Source organism: Ptiloglossa arizonensis, chromosome 5 (assembly GCF_051014685.1).
Source record: "Ptiloglossa arizonensis isolate GNS036 chromosome 5, iyPtiAriz1_principal, whole genome shotgun sequence".
In the NCBI taxonomy this organism is placed as follows: Eukaryota; Metazoa; Arthropoda; class Insecta; order Hymenoptera; family Colletidae; genus Ptiloglossa; species Ptiloglossa arizonensis.
In genome coordinates this window covers 14,203,920-14,221,752 of record NC_135052.1, presented here as the reverse complement: position 1 = coordinate 14,221,752, position 17,833 = coordinate 14,203,920, and the positions used below count along the sequence as shown (strand labels likewise).

At 46.0% G+C, this 17,833-nt stretch overlaps 1 protein-coding gene across 2 annotated transcripts in view; it reads right to left on the bottom strand.

Annotated features, from left to right (window-relative positions):
* Window positions 1–17,589, bottom strand: part of By (focal adhesion protein tensin) — a 277,180-nt gene extending 259,591 nt beyond the window's left edge. The window contains exon 1 of one of the 2 annotated variants that reach the window (XM_076313153.1): window positions 16,744–17,589. In XM_076313153.1, the coding sequence (XP_076169268.1) occupies window positions 16,744–16,836 (93 nt within the window). In that variant the 5' untranslated portion in view covers window positions 16,837–17,589. The remainder of the gene's footprint in view (window positions 1–16,743) is intronic. The other variant, XM_076313156.1, reaches the window with a different exon arrangement.
* Window positions 17,590–17,833: the final 244 nt, after the last annotated feature.

The following is a 17,833-nucleotide window of genomic DNA, read 5'->3' as shown; positions in this document are numbered from 1 at the left end:
TTAATCGATGATCCGAACTCTCAATTTGGATATCGTAACGTCTCGAGGCTCGAGGAACACTTCGTTGATCGTTCTTCGGGCACGCGCAAAGACAAACGAAAATCTAGGTCGGTCGTGGCGATCGGTGACTAAATAGCGGATCCAGTTCGGAGATCTTCCATGGAAATCGGAGCGTGAAAAGGGGAAACTCGATTTCTTTTCACCGAGGACGCATCGAAGGGAAAAACGTTCTCCGGGTTGGAGGAGTATTCCGTGCGATTCGATTCTGGTTCGTGTACGGTCGATCGTACGAAAAATAAGGTGTCTTCTTTTCCCCGTGATGTTTCTTCCCGACTCGTGGCAACCACGGAAGCGTAGGATTAACAGATTTCGCGTATTTTCCGCTCGCTTCTCTCGTGCTCCTCATTACGGACTCTCGAGAAATCATCCGACGACCTTTGTTCACCTCCGGAGGCTACGGAAGAATTCTGTCGTGTCGCGGTACTCCCGGTGAAAAGGGTTTGTCGGGCTGATTGCTTGGAATTACCGAGATCCAGCTACACCGCTAAGCATTCTAGCAACGGATCGTGGACCGAGAAACAATCCTACGATTCCGGAGGAACTTTCAACTCGGTGAACGAGGTAATGCAAACGCGTACAATAAAATTAAATACTTTTCCCTCGAGTGTCTTTCTTCGTTCTTTTTTCCTTTCCTTTTTTCGTTTTTTCTTTGCTTTACGAATGCATCGAACACGGGCTATTCCGAGTATGTATACACTTTCCTGAAATACCTTTGAAACGCGTTTTCTTTTCGCCGTGCGACGTCAAGCCCCACCTGAAAGAGTTCGACGCTAACTGTTGCAAGCTGCTACTAATAGGAGAAACTTGTGTACACGGTGTATCCAATTTAAGCGTGTACCGGTGAAAATTCGAGACCGAGTGCACTCCATTTACTTTGTTGAACGCGTTCTGAATAAGCGCGATAAAACGAACGCAATGGACGTACCGCGTGTACAGCGTACGAAAAGGCGTCGCGTAAACCGTGAACGGGTGAATAAAAAATATCATCCTTTTTCGCCGATCTTACTCTACGACGGATTTTAGGAAACGGAGCGATTGTTGCAACCTTGCGAACAAATATAAAACTACCGAGTCCCGAATGGAACGATATATTTCTAAAAGGGAACCTACACCCGCGTTGCAAAGCGTATCGCAAAGGTATTACCTTTTCCAAACCATTCTAACGTGGAAAATATTCGGTTGTTCGGAAAGTGATTTCGTTTTCCAAAATGGAGTACGTACAATTTAATAAAATGTTTGCACACTCTAACAACCCAATATTTAAATTCGTAGACGATAGTTCGAGCGATGGAATATTAGTTTTTGTTACGAAAATACTCTCGGTACTCGATATTAGCGAACACGTGCACCGACATTCGTCTCGCGAGAGAATCGAATTTCGTACGGAGAGAACGTGAATCGGAACGATTCGAAAATATTTTTATCGTTCCGTGTTTAGTCGATCGCCGGTAAGTTGACAGTCGGAAGAAATGCGGGTTTAATCGATCGTAACAAAGTAAGTCGGTTTATTCGAATGCAAACACGAAGTAGGTCGCATTCACCGATCCATCTTGACATCGCGCAAATAGGTGGAGCGCGAGACTCACCCCTCTGCCCCCTGTCGCGTCTCAATCGTCGACTTATCAGCGGTGAACAGTACCTGCACAATTACACCAAATTCTCTATCAAGGATCAACGAAGGGATCACGTTCCCCTGGTCTATCGAGAAGATACAACGAGAGGGAGAAACGACGCGAAAACGAACGGGAAAGTTGTCGAGTTAGCGGGTGACGAGGTTGTTAGAATTCCATCGAGTTTACCCAAAGAAAGCAACACACGGGAGAAGATAATGCGTTTCCCTCGCAGGGAAAGGACGCCAGTGTACGTCTAGCTGATATACGAATGGAATCCCTTCCCGTAATAAACCCATAATAATAGAGAAATTGTAATAACCGTGATGCGGTGCTTGTACAGCGATAAAAAATCTTTTCGTACCGCGCTGACTGGTATTCTCTCCGCGTGGAATACGTTTCTCTCTTCACGAGTATGGTCAGCTATCGACAAGGAAAAAAAAAAGAAAAAAAAAACCAAACGTTTCGTTGTCGCGAGATTCCGCGTCGAACGGAAAACGTCGGAGACACGTACGCTTGGAAACCGCCTGAAACGAAGAAATTCCTTTCGCGCGAAACCCAGACCGCGAAGCGTGTTCGCGGCCCGTAGCTCTCGGTAACGAGACGCGGAGCTGAAACGAAGCCGATGACGAAACAAAGTTGCGCTTCGCTCTCGAACTTTTCGCGTTATTGCTCGGATTAGCGTATTACGCGCGCGCGTACGCGGCGATGGCTACGTCGCGAGATTTATTTTACGCGATTACAGATAATCACGACTCGATGGATCATCGTCCGGCACCGTGTACACGATCGTGTACAGAGGTTGGTTCCCAGCCGCCACACACGCGGCGACATCGATTGTTCTCCTCTCGACGAGATCTTGGCGAACAGCCGCGAAGAGTGCCGCATCAATTATTCAAAAACAATGAGCGACGATCGGGACGAGGCACACGGAGCTACTGCCCCACCACCACTAGAGGCTACCGCTTCCTTATTGCCATCGTTCAACGTCGCGACGGTGAAGATCCGCGTCGCGCCGCGACTTCCACGTTTTCCCTTTTTCGAGCGCTGCTCGCTCGCTACCGAGAGGACCAAAGACGCCAAGGAATCGTTCCAGGGAACAGGACCTCCCGAGCGATTCTACTCGACCTAGATTCGACGGATCGAAAGTCGTTCATCACCCTACCCTAATGCGAGAGACGATTTTGCAAAATCGAGTCCCTTTCGAGTTTCACTCCGTCGATGTCACGTCGCTTGCGATGCAGACAGAATGTTTCGTACAGAAGTGCAAATACTATTGTATTTTTTAAGAGAAACGTATACATAATTTTTTGTTCTCTTTTGACGCAGTTTTGCAATATTCGATACATTTTATACCGCGATGCGTTACGAGCGAGTACGTGTTATTTATTTTGCACTTTTACCGGTCATTGGCCGCGCGAATGTGATATTTAATTGAAATTTTGCAATTCGTTCGAGAGAACCGTTCGTAGTAGAATGGTAAATTCGAACGTTCGATCGTAATGTATGTTCTTTTCTACGTAATTTTGAAGTTCGATAGACGCGATTCAAAGAGAAACGTGTTCTTTTCTTTTTTTAACGAAAGATCGTTGCGATTTTTGCAATTTTTTCGTTCCGTTTCGTTCGACTACCCGGTTTACCCTACTTTAACCTATTCCGAAACGGTTGAGCACTCTGGAAAAATAAATTGAAAACGTGGAACAGAAGTTTCTCGCGCGTGGCTTTGTTTTCGCGGAATTCAATTTCAAATATTCACCGAATATGCGTCCTACTTACTCAACTACGTCACGGTTTATCGCATTTCACTTTAGGCGGTTATTATATTTGTTTATACGTACACGACGCTCGCAATTGTTCGTAAATATACGTACAGGATCGCTTTTGTGTCGAGTGTACACCACTTTGCAATTGACACGGTTGGACGATGCACGAGATACAAATGAAAATTAATCAATTTATCGAGCGAGAGTTTTCGACAGTGACTGGCACTTTCGGTGTATGCACAACTGCGGTCGTTGTATGCACCAACTCTTCGGAGTATCGTTGAAACGGTATAGTAACGAGAAAATTTCCAACGAATGTCAGGGTGAACGAACTTTTCGAACGAACGGATAGAGCGATCGTAGACGCGAATGACACGTGTTTGGGCCGGTGCAACAGAGGATCGAGAGGATGTTTACGTTTAGCTATCGGTGGCGAGAGAAACGAGAAAGAGCAAACGAGTTCCAAGAATGTTCGTAGAATTTTTGACACTTGGCAACACGTGGCACGTGTTGACGATCCGTGCACGAGAACAGATCAGCGTAGAGCGATCGAGGACGAGAAGTTACGTTGTTGCGGACAGAGAATGTAAAATTCGAACGAGTCGAAAAGCAAAGAACTCTCGACGCGATATTCGTCAAATTTGAAAATCTGGATTACACGATCGAATTATATTTTACATCGAAGAAACGAAAGCTTGTCCGAATAGGTGTCGATCGAATAAACGTTGGAAATAAATAGTTGTACAGAGTTTATATCCGTCGTCTATTATTAGAATAAAACGTTATCTATCTCTGGTTGCGAGTCACATAGTAATTGCAAAGCAAGTTGCGGCTTAAGCGGAAAGTCGACCTGTGAGGTGCACTCGCGTGTTATTTTATCTCGAAGTCCTTACCGTTGTTTTGTTTAGTTTATATTTCACGCGGTTAATTCTAATGAATTCTATCAACAATTACAGGTAAACTTTGTGTGTATCGTACATTTTTTCTTTCTCGCGAGATCGGGTCGTTGGTATTCGAGATAAATTGGGTCGAATATTAAAATTTCACTCGTACTCACGAAATACAAATACGGGATTCTAAATATCTGCGAAAGAAACGAAAAATATCGTGCACGGTTTTCTTCGAAAATGAGTATTTATAACTAAAAATGCGCTGCACTGCTCGAATATAACTTGGCAAGAGCGTTGACGGTTCAACGACCGACGTCCAAAAGAAGTCGGGTATTTTTCTTAGAAATATTCCATTCGAAAAAACTCGTGGAAGATTTCTTTGTTTCCTTCATCGAGATTTATAAACTTTCGTCGATGTTTCGATAAGAATCTCGAGATTTGTATCTTCGCTATCCACGCTAAACAGAGCAAAGAGAATACTTCGATAGAAATTACAATGATCCAACAATTTATTTTAAACATCAGCTTCACCGGCACGCATTTATTTCTCCGTTTTACTTACCTAATGCAAAAACGTTATTGCACACGGGCACCCTTAACGATAGATATTACGTTTCCTAGGTTTATTACTTTCAATTTTATCGGATCGGTTCTGTGGTTGAAACTCAAGATTCAGAAGAATGTACTTTTTCCCGGCGTCAAGTGTCAAGGTGTCCGAGAAACAGACCACCGCACCGTTCCCGTCGATGATGTTATGACGCCGCTTTGTAAGGTGTAAAGTAAAAACTCGGCTGTGTACGGAGCAAACAATTTCGAGTTTATCGGTTAAAGTCCGAGGCAAACGTTCACGGGCAACTTGGAACGTTGACGAGCGTAGGCAGAATCCGGGGACGTCGGAACCTTCTAACCTTTCGAAAGATCAACAGTCCCTTCTCGTCGAACGAACTTGGTGCATAAATTTAGGACCGCGTAATGACACGGTTATTCGACCGATCCGAAGAATTTGGCGTGTCGAGTACCCGACGGATATCAACCTTTCGGTTCTCCGGCTTCCCGGCCATTATACCCACTCGAGAACATCGAACGTCGAAAGTTCATCCGTACTCGGTGTACCGTTTCGCGATCTGCCCGATCATCGAACATTTCGCCGAAGTTTACCACATCGAGCTTAATCGACGTTAATCGAGACCGAAATTCAGACCGAATCGCCCTAACACGATTAGAACGAGGCGGTCAATTATCCAGGGTCTTCATCCTTGCCCTATTTTTGGCGTCAGGGCCGGTTCAGCGACAGTCGGTAGACAAGGGTCTCCCCTTCCAGAATGTTCGTCGAAAATAACGCGTCAGCGATTCTTTCGTACAGTTCCCCGAACCCCGATGACACTTTACGTCGTCGCCTCGCCAATTTTGGCGCCCGACTGTCGCCGCGAGGCGAATTCGAGACAATTCGAATCGCGAGCTGGTACTTGTAACCGTACGAAATTCACGTGCCGCGTTGTTAAACAACAACAACGGTGTCACCGCGATATTCCACTCCGAACCGTCGTTCTCGAGACGATCTTTGCGAACGGGAAGAAATTATTAAACGAAAAAGAAGTTCGAGTGGATAAAATTTCAAATACCGGTGATCGTGTACGAATTGGAACATTCGTTTCTCGAAATCCCTCTGTCTACCTAACCGAACGATTCGACTTTCTTTTTAATTCGTACGAGTCATCGAACTAAAATAAATGGTGCAAACTTCGACGGAAAGACGAACGGTCGAAAAAATGTTTCAATTCGTCGAAAACCTTCCCCTCGATTCCCATAAAATATTCTCGCCTCTATGGTCGACATCGCTTTCGCGAATACGAAGGAATTTTCGAAATTTATTTTTCCGCGTCTCCGTGGTGGTGGATATTTAAGGATTTCAATGTATCGATAAAAATTGAAATTTACATCGCGGCGAGCAAAGTCGAACCTGTTCGAAGTTTCTGACGGAGGTTTCTCGCGCGGTTTGGCGCCATCCGGAACAAACGAGTACGCGATTCGACGTTATCACGGTGTCCGTCGATACGGTGTTGAAACGAACGAAAAGAAAATTTCGTTCGGGGAGTTAGCGTTCTCCGCGATACGCGGGGTCCTCCAGACGAGACAGCCTCTTCCGAAACGGGGGAGAGACGCTCGCTGAAAAAGCAGTACAGAGAAAGAGACTTAACGAGCGGCCAAGTCGAGAGAAAAGAAACGAACGGCGGTGGAGATTAAATCGCGCGATATCACGGCTAACGATTCGAGTTCACCGCCGCTGCGAGCGACGATGCCCGACCCCTTGAGATTCCTTAATTGCAGCTGCACGCCGCTGCGCAATTAAAAGTTCTTCAATTAGGACACGCGTCTGGCGTCGCACTGTCTCGCAATTTCGCTCCAGCCCCGCCCGTACCCCTTCTCGTCGCGGGTCAACTACTTTCAGGAAACCGGAACCTTTTCTTCGTCGCTCGCGGAAGAAACACCAATTCGGAGTGCAATTTATTAATTATTACCGCGAGCGTAACCGTAAATATAATTAGAAATTGCTCCGTTGTTGGCGAGTAACGTACGCGAATGTAAAAAAAAAAAAAGAAAAAAAAAATCATCGTTTGGGCTTGTACTAATATCGTTGTACTAATTTTTCAAATATATTCCGCGCGAGCGTTCTCCGCGGGTTTTCCGCATTAGCATACACCGCAGAACGCGTAAAATCCACGGTACGGCGACCAGTATGCAAAACCTGGATAATTTCGCGCGCACCGCGTTACTGTTTTGTAATTACTACGTTTACACCACGTTGGGAAATTGAATTTTTGTACAACGAGTTCTCGATACGCGGTCCAGCGAAATTTACACTTGGAAGTGATCCAAAAGGTAGTACGTACAATAGCATTCTCTGCCAATATTGGCGTAAAAGTTGCTCGGAGACCATCGAAAGAGATATCGGTCGCAGGAGGGCGACCGAAAATACTTCACCGATTCGTTTCGATGCGAGACGTAAAAATCGTGGCGTCGCTCGTCCCGGAGCACCGCATCCGGCCAATAAAACATTGTTTTGCCGTGTACGAGTCAATGACACGCGCACATGTATCCCGAATAATATACGAGCCGGCGCGCGTACCGGTTAACCGTGCGCGTGCACGACCGATGACGATAGTTATGAGGGTTTCCTAATCTTCCCGGAGAATTACGATCCTCCGCTGATTCACCGCCAAAGATACCGCGAGCGTGCCTTCTAACCTTTCGCCACGGATAATCAGAGTCCGCCACGCGGTTTCACCGCGTCGATCGGTTCCAATACGCGAAAAATTCTCGTCGAGATCTAACGACGAATCCTTCCGACGAATTTCCATGCGACGACCGCGTGTTCGAGGGAACTCGCCCAAGTCTCGCGAGTCGATCGTCTTCCTCGTGGATTCACATAGATACTGTACACGGCTCGAAAGAAGTCACTCGAGAGGGTACGGGAGCTCGTTTCGCACTATCAATTACGGTACATTTCCAATGATCGAGTCTCAGCTTTAACCGGTCACAATTTTTCTTTTAACTCGAAAACTACCGACCAATGGAAAAATTATCGCCGCGTTCTATGGTGTTTTACTTTCGTTAGAATAAATATATTTCTTGTCGTATTTGTCGTTATTGAAATACATATTAGTTCTTCTTTCGTTGATCTCGTTTTCTACGGTACCAAATTTTTAAGTGCTCCGATTTTCTATCGTCGTTTTTATTTTTCGATCAACCGGTCGATCGTTTATCCGGTCAGAGGTCTGGTTCCATAAAGACCGGTTAAGAAAGAGTCAACCGTAATCTGTGCGACCGCTTTGATCTACAATACGCTACGGCCAGAAACGCGACTAATTAGACCCGCATTCCTTTCGCAGGACTTCTCGTTGACCGTGCACAGTACGCGTGTTCGTTGGAAACAGTGATCGTGAAAAAAATACTGGTCTTCGTGGAAAACATTCGAGAGAAACGCGTGGAACTTTTTTCGGTGGAAATATCGAAGCGTGTGCCCCGAGTTCTTTATCTTCGCGGCGAGGAACATGGACGAAACGTGGAACTTCAATTTGCGTCTCGCTCCGTGTGCAACGGACCTTGGACTTCTCGTTCGATCGCGAGATCCTGATGACGGTGCTCTTAATGGAGACGAAACGGGGACGGATGTGAAAATGTCGCGAACAACCGGGCACGGATCGAGATGTTTTTTTGTTCTCAACGTGGACGAAAATTGCACAGACGTTTCGGGAAAACACAGAGGTGAATCTGTACAGTATTGTAGACGAGCGCGATCGATAAAATCAAGTTTTCTTTGAGAACGAATTGGTTCGTCTCGAACTGAGAAATATTGAAACTGATATCGATCGACGACTGTCGATCTTCCGACGACGTTGCGCTTCGTCGTTGGAACATTTAATTATTCACTCACAATTTTAGCGGTTGCTCTCACATTGGAATATTTAGAGTAACTCGAAACCTATATGTGCACTGGCTTCAAAATAAGTTCTCCACGTTACCGCAAGTGCGCAGGAATCATGGCCAATCGGCGCGCGCATCTAACCGCATTCTACCAAACATAAGTCGGAGCGCGCCTACACATTTGCGGTCGTACGAACAAGTTTTTTCGAGATCGGTATCCTTGAAGAGGTTGATCACACTCGTCCACCTATTTTATAAAATTCCTTTTCTGGTTTCGCATCGAGAGCCGCGTTTCTTTAATTCTCTTCGTCGGTTCGTCGTTGTATTTTGCGAACGTAGAAATTAATTCCAATATTATGCAACCGTGACGTACGTTCCTTTGCGAATTAATCACCTCGGGGACATTCGTACGAAATGGAGAAAAAACGCAAATTGATATCGATCCGCGACCGCTTACCGAAATAATGAATATTCGTACTATTAGCGGTTACTTTCGTGTCGGAATGTTTACAATTACTTGAAAATTGAACGCTCGAGTGCGAGCCAGTATCCCCGGAGAGATTAAACGAATTTCAAAGACACTCCTCCGACCAGTTCGGCGTAATCTTTCCTCCCTCTAACGGGTATTACATAAAACTTTGCGTAGAAAAAGTCACGGGATTGCCGGGGGCGCGCTAATTTAATTGCCAGCTCCGCCAAAGAAGCGTGCTCGCCGATGGCCGGCGTGTATACGCTAGTACCGATCGCACAGGTGTATAGTACCGATAATAGTACGGTTATAATAACAGACAACGAGGACCGGTACGGACGCGGCTAGCTCGCACACGCTGCGCTCGTGTGCGTTTCGACGTAATTTCGTTTTTTTTATCGAAGAGCACACTCCGGTCCGGTGGAGCCAAAAAATTGATTTTTAAATTCCTACGTTCTCTTGGTCCGTGAACCGTGTAATTTCGCGATCGTAAACGCCGATGTACGCGTAGCGAAAAAATTGAATAAATACCATTTAACGCGTCGTCTCGTCCCACGGTGAACTACGAATATCGAAAGACGTTCAATTATCGAGCAACAATATCGCGAGTAATTATTACGAACGGAACCGTTTCTCGTTTTTTGAAAATTTCGAACCGTTTCTCTTTCCTCGTACGGATTAACAATCCCGACTCGATGTTACTGGACAAGGGGCTCGAGTCAGGATCGTAAGCGTCAAGTTTCCAACGAGACGATAAAACGTTCGTCGTGGCTGGCCATTAATCGATTTCGTTGTTTCGTTTACGCTCTTTGGGATTTTTATCGGAAATTTGCATAAACTTTGCACGCGTATCCGTGGCCGTGTATTCGCGTTCGTAAGACGGTGTTTCTACGAGGGAAGCGGACGGTAATTCGCGTCCGCCTGTTTACGTCGTTTTTACAAGGCTCGGAACGGCACTCCTAATGGTACTTCGAATGGCCACCGTATTCATTTCGCGAAATATCGTATCGCGTACTAAGTGGCGCTTTAATGAAATCGCCGCTGCACGTCGCCGCGGGTGGCGCACGCTTCGCTATTATTTAATTGCACGACGCTATTAACGCGCGATTTTTCTCTCGCGTCGTCCGCGTCTAGCACTCGGAAAAAATCTATTTTTTTTTTCTTTCCTCTTCCCCCGCATTCTCTCGTAGCTCGCAGTCCCGCGAGTACACTCCCGAAGGGTTTTATTAAAATTCGTAAAAATAACGGAGCTACAAGCGTTCCACGGCTCAAGCGTTAAGTACACCGCCGCTCGAAAGTCTTGGGACACCTGTTACTCTTAACAAAGCGTCGGTGTTTGACGTAGATCGTTAATTCTGAACTGTTTTCGTTTCGTGATATTTGTAACCGCGTGTTCGTGTTAGCTATTTGGATCGATCGAATCGATCGATGAAAAGACAGTAATCGAGTATTTTTTTTTTATTTCGTGGTAAACATTTCTCGATAGAGTTCACCGTGTTTCGAACGGTGGTGCACAGCAGTTTCGAGATTCGATGTGAAAAAAGCTACGAACGACGAAAACATTGTCGACACGATGGTACGAAAACAAAAAATAAACGAACGTTAACGCTTGACGTTAAAATTAACGCTCGAAGAAATTTGTACTTCCACTCCCAACGTATATATATCTGTGTAAAATTTAAGAAAAGACGTTGAACAGATTTGTCCCTTAATTCGTAAAGAAAACGTAAATTTTCAATGTCCAGACCGAAGTGTACCCTTAACGATCCTTGGGATTCGACCTGTCGCTACCTGGAACTCGGAACGAGGTTCGTTGGAGGTTGGTTACCGGTTCGCATGGGACGCTCTTTCGTGATTATACGCTTTTGGAAGCACCCGGAAACCGTGAACTCGATGTCTGGCGAATTGTTTTGACAGACCGGTGACGCGAGTTCGTGTTTGGAATGCGAAACGTAAACAGACCCGCTCTGACGCTGAAATCCGGAATTTTGAGTCGGTAATTCAATTCGGAGCGAGGTCATTTAATTAATATTCCAAAATACGGAGTGGCCGTTTCTTCTTGTGCAAATTAATTCGTCGTTTCGCGCGAAATTCCGTGAGTTTCGTTTCGTTTAATTGAATTCAAATTAATTTATACCATTATCGGTGCAACGTTCGCATTATGCATGAAAAAATGTACCGAAGCGTCGCGTACCGGCGAAGGGAGATGAAAGCAAAGGAGAACTAATTAAGGACCGACTGGCGATGCCACCGGAGGGGTCCGAGCCTTTGATGTTTAAATATCCTTTCGATTAAACGGGAATGTTGGCACCGCGAATATCGAGGTTTTTACGAGTTGTTTATTTCTCAATTTACACCGTACGAGATCGATAACGAAATATATATATATATATATATATATATATACATACGTATATGTTTTCAAGACGAGATGGAATCGTCCGTTTCGACAATCGAAGTAAACGAACCGGTGACAGGCTAAAACGAACAAAAGCTCCGACGACAATGTATCGAGGGACAAACGCGACCGTGTCGCGACACGAGCGCGCGCGTTAAGAGATTAAATGAATATGTATAAGGTGTTTGAGAAAAAGTAAACAGTGTCCCGTACCGTGCTGACAAAATTATGTATCTCGGTGACGGGGTCACTGAACGACAAATTGACGCCGAAGTGCCCCGCTCGGGTAAGAATATTACGAAGAGCCCTGGGACACGCATTAAATCTAATACCCAAGTTGGAGGAAAGTAGAGCTAATGACGCAGAAGTCGTTTCTCACGAAATCGGATTAAAAACTTGTACACCGAACCGTAGCCACTCGCTTCGCTCGGATAATACCACGCATCGAGTTTTGATTTCGAGCTTACCCGTGACAACGACAGAAAATAGAGCGGAGCTAAATTGGAAGAAAATAAAATTATCAGACGGGGCTACCGGGCTACTCTCCATCGCGCCCATTTGGCTAGTTCACACGCGCAGCCTTTACGCTTTCCACGATGCGGACGACGATTCGATTTAATCGCCAAATTGTCGCAGAGACCGGTAATCACGTACGAAATTGTATTCGCAATATTCGAACAGACACAAGACGCGTAACTCTTTTTTTCCCCCCCTCGACGATCGAAGGCGATCGAGAAACAAGCTAACAATTTATTCATCTCGTGAACAACTTTGCTGCGATTACGTAACTGTTTTACGTTCTCATCGACGAAGATAATCATCCTCTGGTATATAAGAAACCGTTTAAATTTACTTTCTTACGAATCAACATTTGCAACGGAGATCGCGCGAAATTGTAAGAATCGTTGCCGTCCGGATCATTTTAAAGGGAAACGTTATTTATGTACAAAGGAAAAAAGAAGAAACTTAATGTTACGCGCGAACCTCGTTTCAACTTGAAACGTTTCGGACCGCAAATTCTTTTAATCTCGCGTAATGTTCGCCGCGAATATTTATCCGCGCGAAAATTAATTCGAACAGCTTGTTATATTTTATTCCCGACGGGGGGCCATGCTGACCGAAACGGAGAACCGTTACGCAATCGTGGCAATGTTATTCGTAACGCGAAACAAATTTCTGTCTTATTTCTTTATCTACCTCGGGTATTATAGGGGCCGTGCGCGTTACGATTTATCGTACGACGAATTGCAACGACACTCGTGTATAGACTTGTCACACGACCGTTTCGACCGCACACTTAACGACCGGTCGTTTCGGTCTTTTTTTGGCAGCGTCGACCAATCCGATACGATCGTGTGGTACGCACTCGTTACAATTATCGTTCGAACGATCGTATCGGACGAATCGCGCGATAATTCGTAACGCGTGCGTTTGTTTAACAATAAACGGGCACGGGTCACCCGACGAAGAAAAAGATTCCGATTCAAAGGCAAAAGAAACGGAAAATCTGACGATAACGGATCGAAACGAAACGTAAAGAGAAATATCTACCCATAACTAGAGAATCGAAACAGATTTCCAAAAATCATCGGTAACACCCATGAGAAAAAACCTATACTATCGATAATAAAATTGACAAGTCGACGCAAAGTGCTACGAAAAATGAAATCGTTCCGGTTTGCGACATACAAGTAGACCGTATACAAATCCAAAGAATTTATGCTACACTCCTCCCTCCAAATTGATGTATTTCGATACGGAGTATAGTAAACTTGAATTCCAAGTACGAGATTACCAAGGAGTAACCGAGTGCTCTGAAAAGAGATTTCAAAATCTCAACGATTCGTCGGCATTGTTCGCGTTAGTTGTAACATTGGGTTGGTCGGAAAGTCGTATCGTTTTCCAAAATGGAGTACGTACAATTTAATAAAATGTTTACACACTCTAAAAAAATCGTGTTTTCGAAACGACTTTTCGAACAATCCCAATACGTCCGGTTCTGACTCAGGGTTGAAAGAATCCAGCGACGAATACTCTCGATCGTCGTATAAAAGATGTTTCCCATCGAGTTCCGAGTATTATCATAGATCTTCGAGCGACGATAGCGCGAGTCTCGAACGGAGAACATCACGGATACATCTCGTGGAGGGATTTCGATGCTACGCTGTCGCGATTTTCACGAGTCGACTCGTATAGCGCGATCTCTCGTCCTTTCGATCGGTGTTCACCGTGACGGCCGCACGCGAGTGGGTGTCACTTAACGATTGCGTTAAGAGTCGGCCGCTCGGCTCGATAACGAGCAGGTAACGCCGGCGCGTTATTATCAATTTAATTGGTGGGTCGTGCCGAGGTATCGTCGAATCGATATGTAGAAGGGTCGCGGGCGGGGCGAAGCGGTCTCGAGAGACGAGCCCGTACGGGCGCGTGAACCGAAGAAACAGGCTCCTACGAACGAGGAAATTAATAAATCAGAATTCCACGGCGGAAGGGCCACCGTGGCGTCCCTCTACGTCGTCCCGAGATTTCGTATCTCCCCGAGCTTTACAGCATTCCTAGTACGAAAGAAACGCACGGTCCAATAATCGTTTTAACAGCGAAGGAGTTTCTCCCCACCCTCGCCAGTTTTTTTCCTCCCTTTTTTTTTCCTTTCGTGGATCCTTCGGTCTCCCCGGTCTCTTTCACCACCTCTTTCCCCCGAAGGGCGTGACGCACGTTAAACGCGACACGCATTTCCTAATCCTTATCTACGCGCCTTACCGTTCCGCGCCAGGATCCGTGAAATCGAGCCCGAAGGAACAGAAGCGAAAAACAATTAGGCCAGCGGGACAAAGACGAGTTTGACTTATCATCGCGTTATCGACGAAACGAGAGAGTTGACCTTAGGAACACGAAGTTCTCGGACAGATCTACCACCGTCTATATCGCCGCAGATAAATCGTTCCGTGCTTGACGAGATTATGCTCCGGAGATACTTTCGTTTGGCTTTCGCACTGATTCATTGACACGATCTTTTATCGGCGGAGATTAAAAATAATCTAACGCGCTCGCGGTGAATGAATTACCGCCCCTCCGCCCCCGGCCGTATCGCGTAGAAAACTGAAACGAGTTCTTAATTGATACAATTGAATTCGTGGTCTGGACGGTTCGAGACTGTACGGATTAAGGATAAGTCTACCAGAGATTGTATCGCGTTAGTAATAATTTCTCGAGCTTTTCAAAGAGGCGTATCGCGAAAATCGTTACTCGAAAATTTGTGTACCGCTCGTTAATACGTGGTTATTAAAATGAACAGTCACGAGCATTCGATTGATCGACAACAAGGTGATCGATTGTACGTCTTTGCATTTCGTTGGTCGCATAAAGTAGCGATTTAATGCGCGGTTGAAACTCGTTCGATAAAAATTGATTTCTTAATATCTGGTCCGTTACATAATTTCGAACGTATATCGGACTCTAGAGCGAGCGCCATTCTGTATATTTTTTTAAATACAGTAGCGAAAATCACACCCGACGAGGACACTTTCCGACTTTATATTGGGTCGTTCGGAATGTCATTTCGTTTTTTTTTTTTTTGGTGAAAATGAAACACGATTTTTTTAGAGTGTATAAACATTTGATTAAATTATATATTCTCCATTTATGGAAAACGAAATTACTTTCGGAACAACCCAATATATTCTCTGACCGAGTAATCGACACGGTGAGGCTAACCGAACGAAGAGGAAAACGTGTAACGATTTACCTACGATTGTGGAAATATTTGCGTTTTTACTTTTTCTAACTTTATGAATCAAAAAGATCGTCCACCGTGTATTTGCGTGCCGGTGACTCTTCTTTCGAGTACCTTCAGTGGCGAGCGTACCATTGAACGACAAACCCTGCTTTACACGAGTTTGTACAGCGTTGTCGACGTTAAACTTTTCGGTCATTTTTGCTCGTGTAAATTTTGCCATGTTTTTTAAAACCCTGATACAGAAAAGTGTACCGTAAAGGAAAAAAAAAAACATTGCAACTGCACCCTTTGAACAAACGGTGGACCTTCTTGACGAAAATATGACTTCGAAACAGAGGGAATTTTTCGCGGGGAAACAAATCAGCGAGAATTTATTAAAAGTATCGAATAATATTTCATTCGTTATCGAGCGAGTGTTCCACCGTTTATTTAATTTTATCGGAACGGTGAAAAAAAGCTTGCGTATATTTGGATCGTTTCAAATTCTTTTTTTAAACATTTCCAACACCAATTTTACATTTTTCTCTAAATTTCCGAGAAACGAGTAATCGATGTCCCTCGTTCGCGAACTTGTCTCGATTCGATCCGGAGCTACCGACGAAAAGTGCAAAAAAATTCGCACAGGGTTAAGAAGTCTATCGACACGCGCGCATACGGTGCTAGGAATATATTTTTTTTCCGCAATCCGTGCATTCGTCGAAGAATATTTTCGATTTATTTTCGAAAGATATTCGCGTTTTGCAGATTTCTCGCGCGAAATGGATTTCGTTTGGAATCCATCGTTTCGCGTGCCGGTACTCGTCAACGGTGCCACGAGCAGCGGACTCGGCCGATTCGACGTTTCCTACCGAGAATTTTCTCCGCGGCCGTTTCGCTCTCTACGATACAGCGTCGATCCAATTTCTACGCACGCCCCGCTGTACAGTCTCCGTTCGGTTGTACGAGCGGATACAAAATTGCAAAATGAATATTTACGTCATCGATCGTTCTAAATATAACACCTAGTCGGTTTAAGTGGACGAGTCTGTTACAGTGGGATTTAGCGGGGCGCATAATCGTACCGATAAAGTTAAAGAGCGGTCGTAAAATCGTATACCGTGCGCCAGAATCCCTACGGATCTTCGGCTCGAGAAGGGGGGCTCTCCTGCTTCGCGGAGAAAAAAAAAAGGGAAAAGAAAAATAATAATCGATAACCACGAATTACCACGACAGGGGCCATGTGCCGATCGCCGGGATCGACTCGGTCGATTCGCTGTATCGAAGCCAATCTTTCGACTCGGTCCACTTAACCCCGTTCCAGGGCGCCACCGCGAGAATCGGCGACGCGGCCAGTCGTATCGTCGCGGCGTCGCTCCGGGAAATTCGTAACGGTTGAAAAACCAAAGGGGAACTTACCTTGACGAGCAGGTGGATCGGCTGGCTGACGCTGAGTGGTTTGCCTCTTCTGGCGTTTCCGCCTCCGCCGCCCAAGCACTTTATCCACGGCATTCCTCGAGTGTTTTCTCGCCTCTCCGTTGCCGTCTTGATCGCCACGCTTCTCCGCTCCTCTCTCGTCCTCTTCCTTAACGCGCGTCCTCCTCCACCTCCTCCTCCTTCCGTAAATCCTTCAACGCTTCCACAACTTTCCGCTTCTATTCGCGACGCTCGTTCGCGGTGGCCGCATTTCCGCCCGGGTCCTCGCGAAACCTTTTACACCATCCCTTGGAATCTCGGTAGGTACGATCCTTTTCAGCGAAACTCTCCGAAACGATTTCGTAGTCCTCGTTAAGGAGATCCCCTTCCCGTTTCTTCTCGAATTCTTCCGGCGAGGGATACACCTACCGAGGGCGGTTCCTTCGAATTTTTGTTGAAATATCAACCTCGTGGTCACTGGATTCTCGGTCCCGCGTGTCCGGTTGGATTCCACGTCGAGGAGAGAGCTCGATCGTACAGGTCGTCGACGATGTCGTCGTCGTCGTCACAGACACCGAGAACGACACCCGACTGTCCAGTCGGGCATGATTTTTCTTCGTTCCGCACGGTCGCGTTCAATCACCGCCGAGGCTCTCCGTGTACGGTTCGCGGGTGTTCTCCACCGTGCGCGAAACGAAAACAAAGCACCGTGGGGAGGTCGCGTCGCGTCGCGTCGCGTCGCGTCGCGTCGCGCGTTCCTTGTTTTCGCGTTACGTGACTTTTGCTACGCGTCGACGTTGAACACGAGCGACGACGTCCTCTCTCGCGCGCGGCTCCCGCGACACTGGCGGCTGTCGACTTCGCTATCGTCGATTTTATATACGCGCCTTGACAGTCCGGGTCACCGCGTCCCTTATCTCCGCTCCGAAGACTCTTCGGCGACGGGACCACCCCTTTCGCGCCGACGACGACGTTCGGTCGACGCTCTTGCGGGAATTCTGACGCGAGGAGAAACAGAGACAGAGAGAGAGAGAAAGAGAGAGAGAGAGAGACCAGCTCCGCCTTCGCGGAGACCGATCGACGCGTACGATCG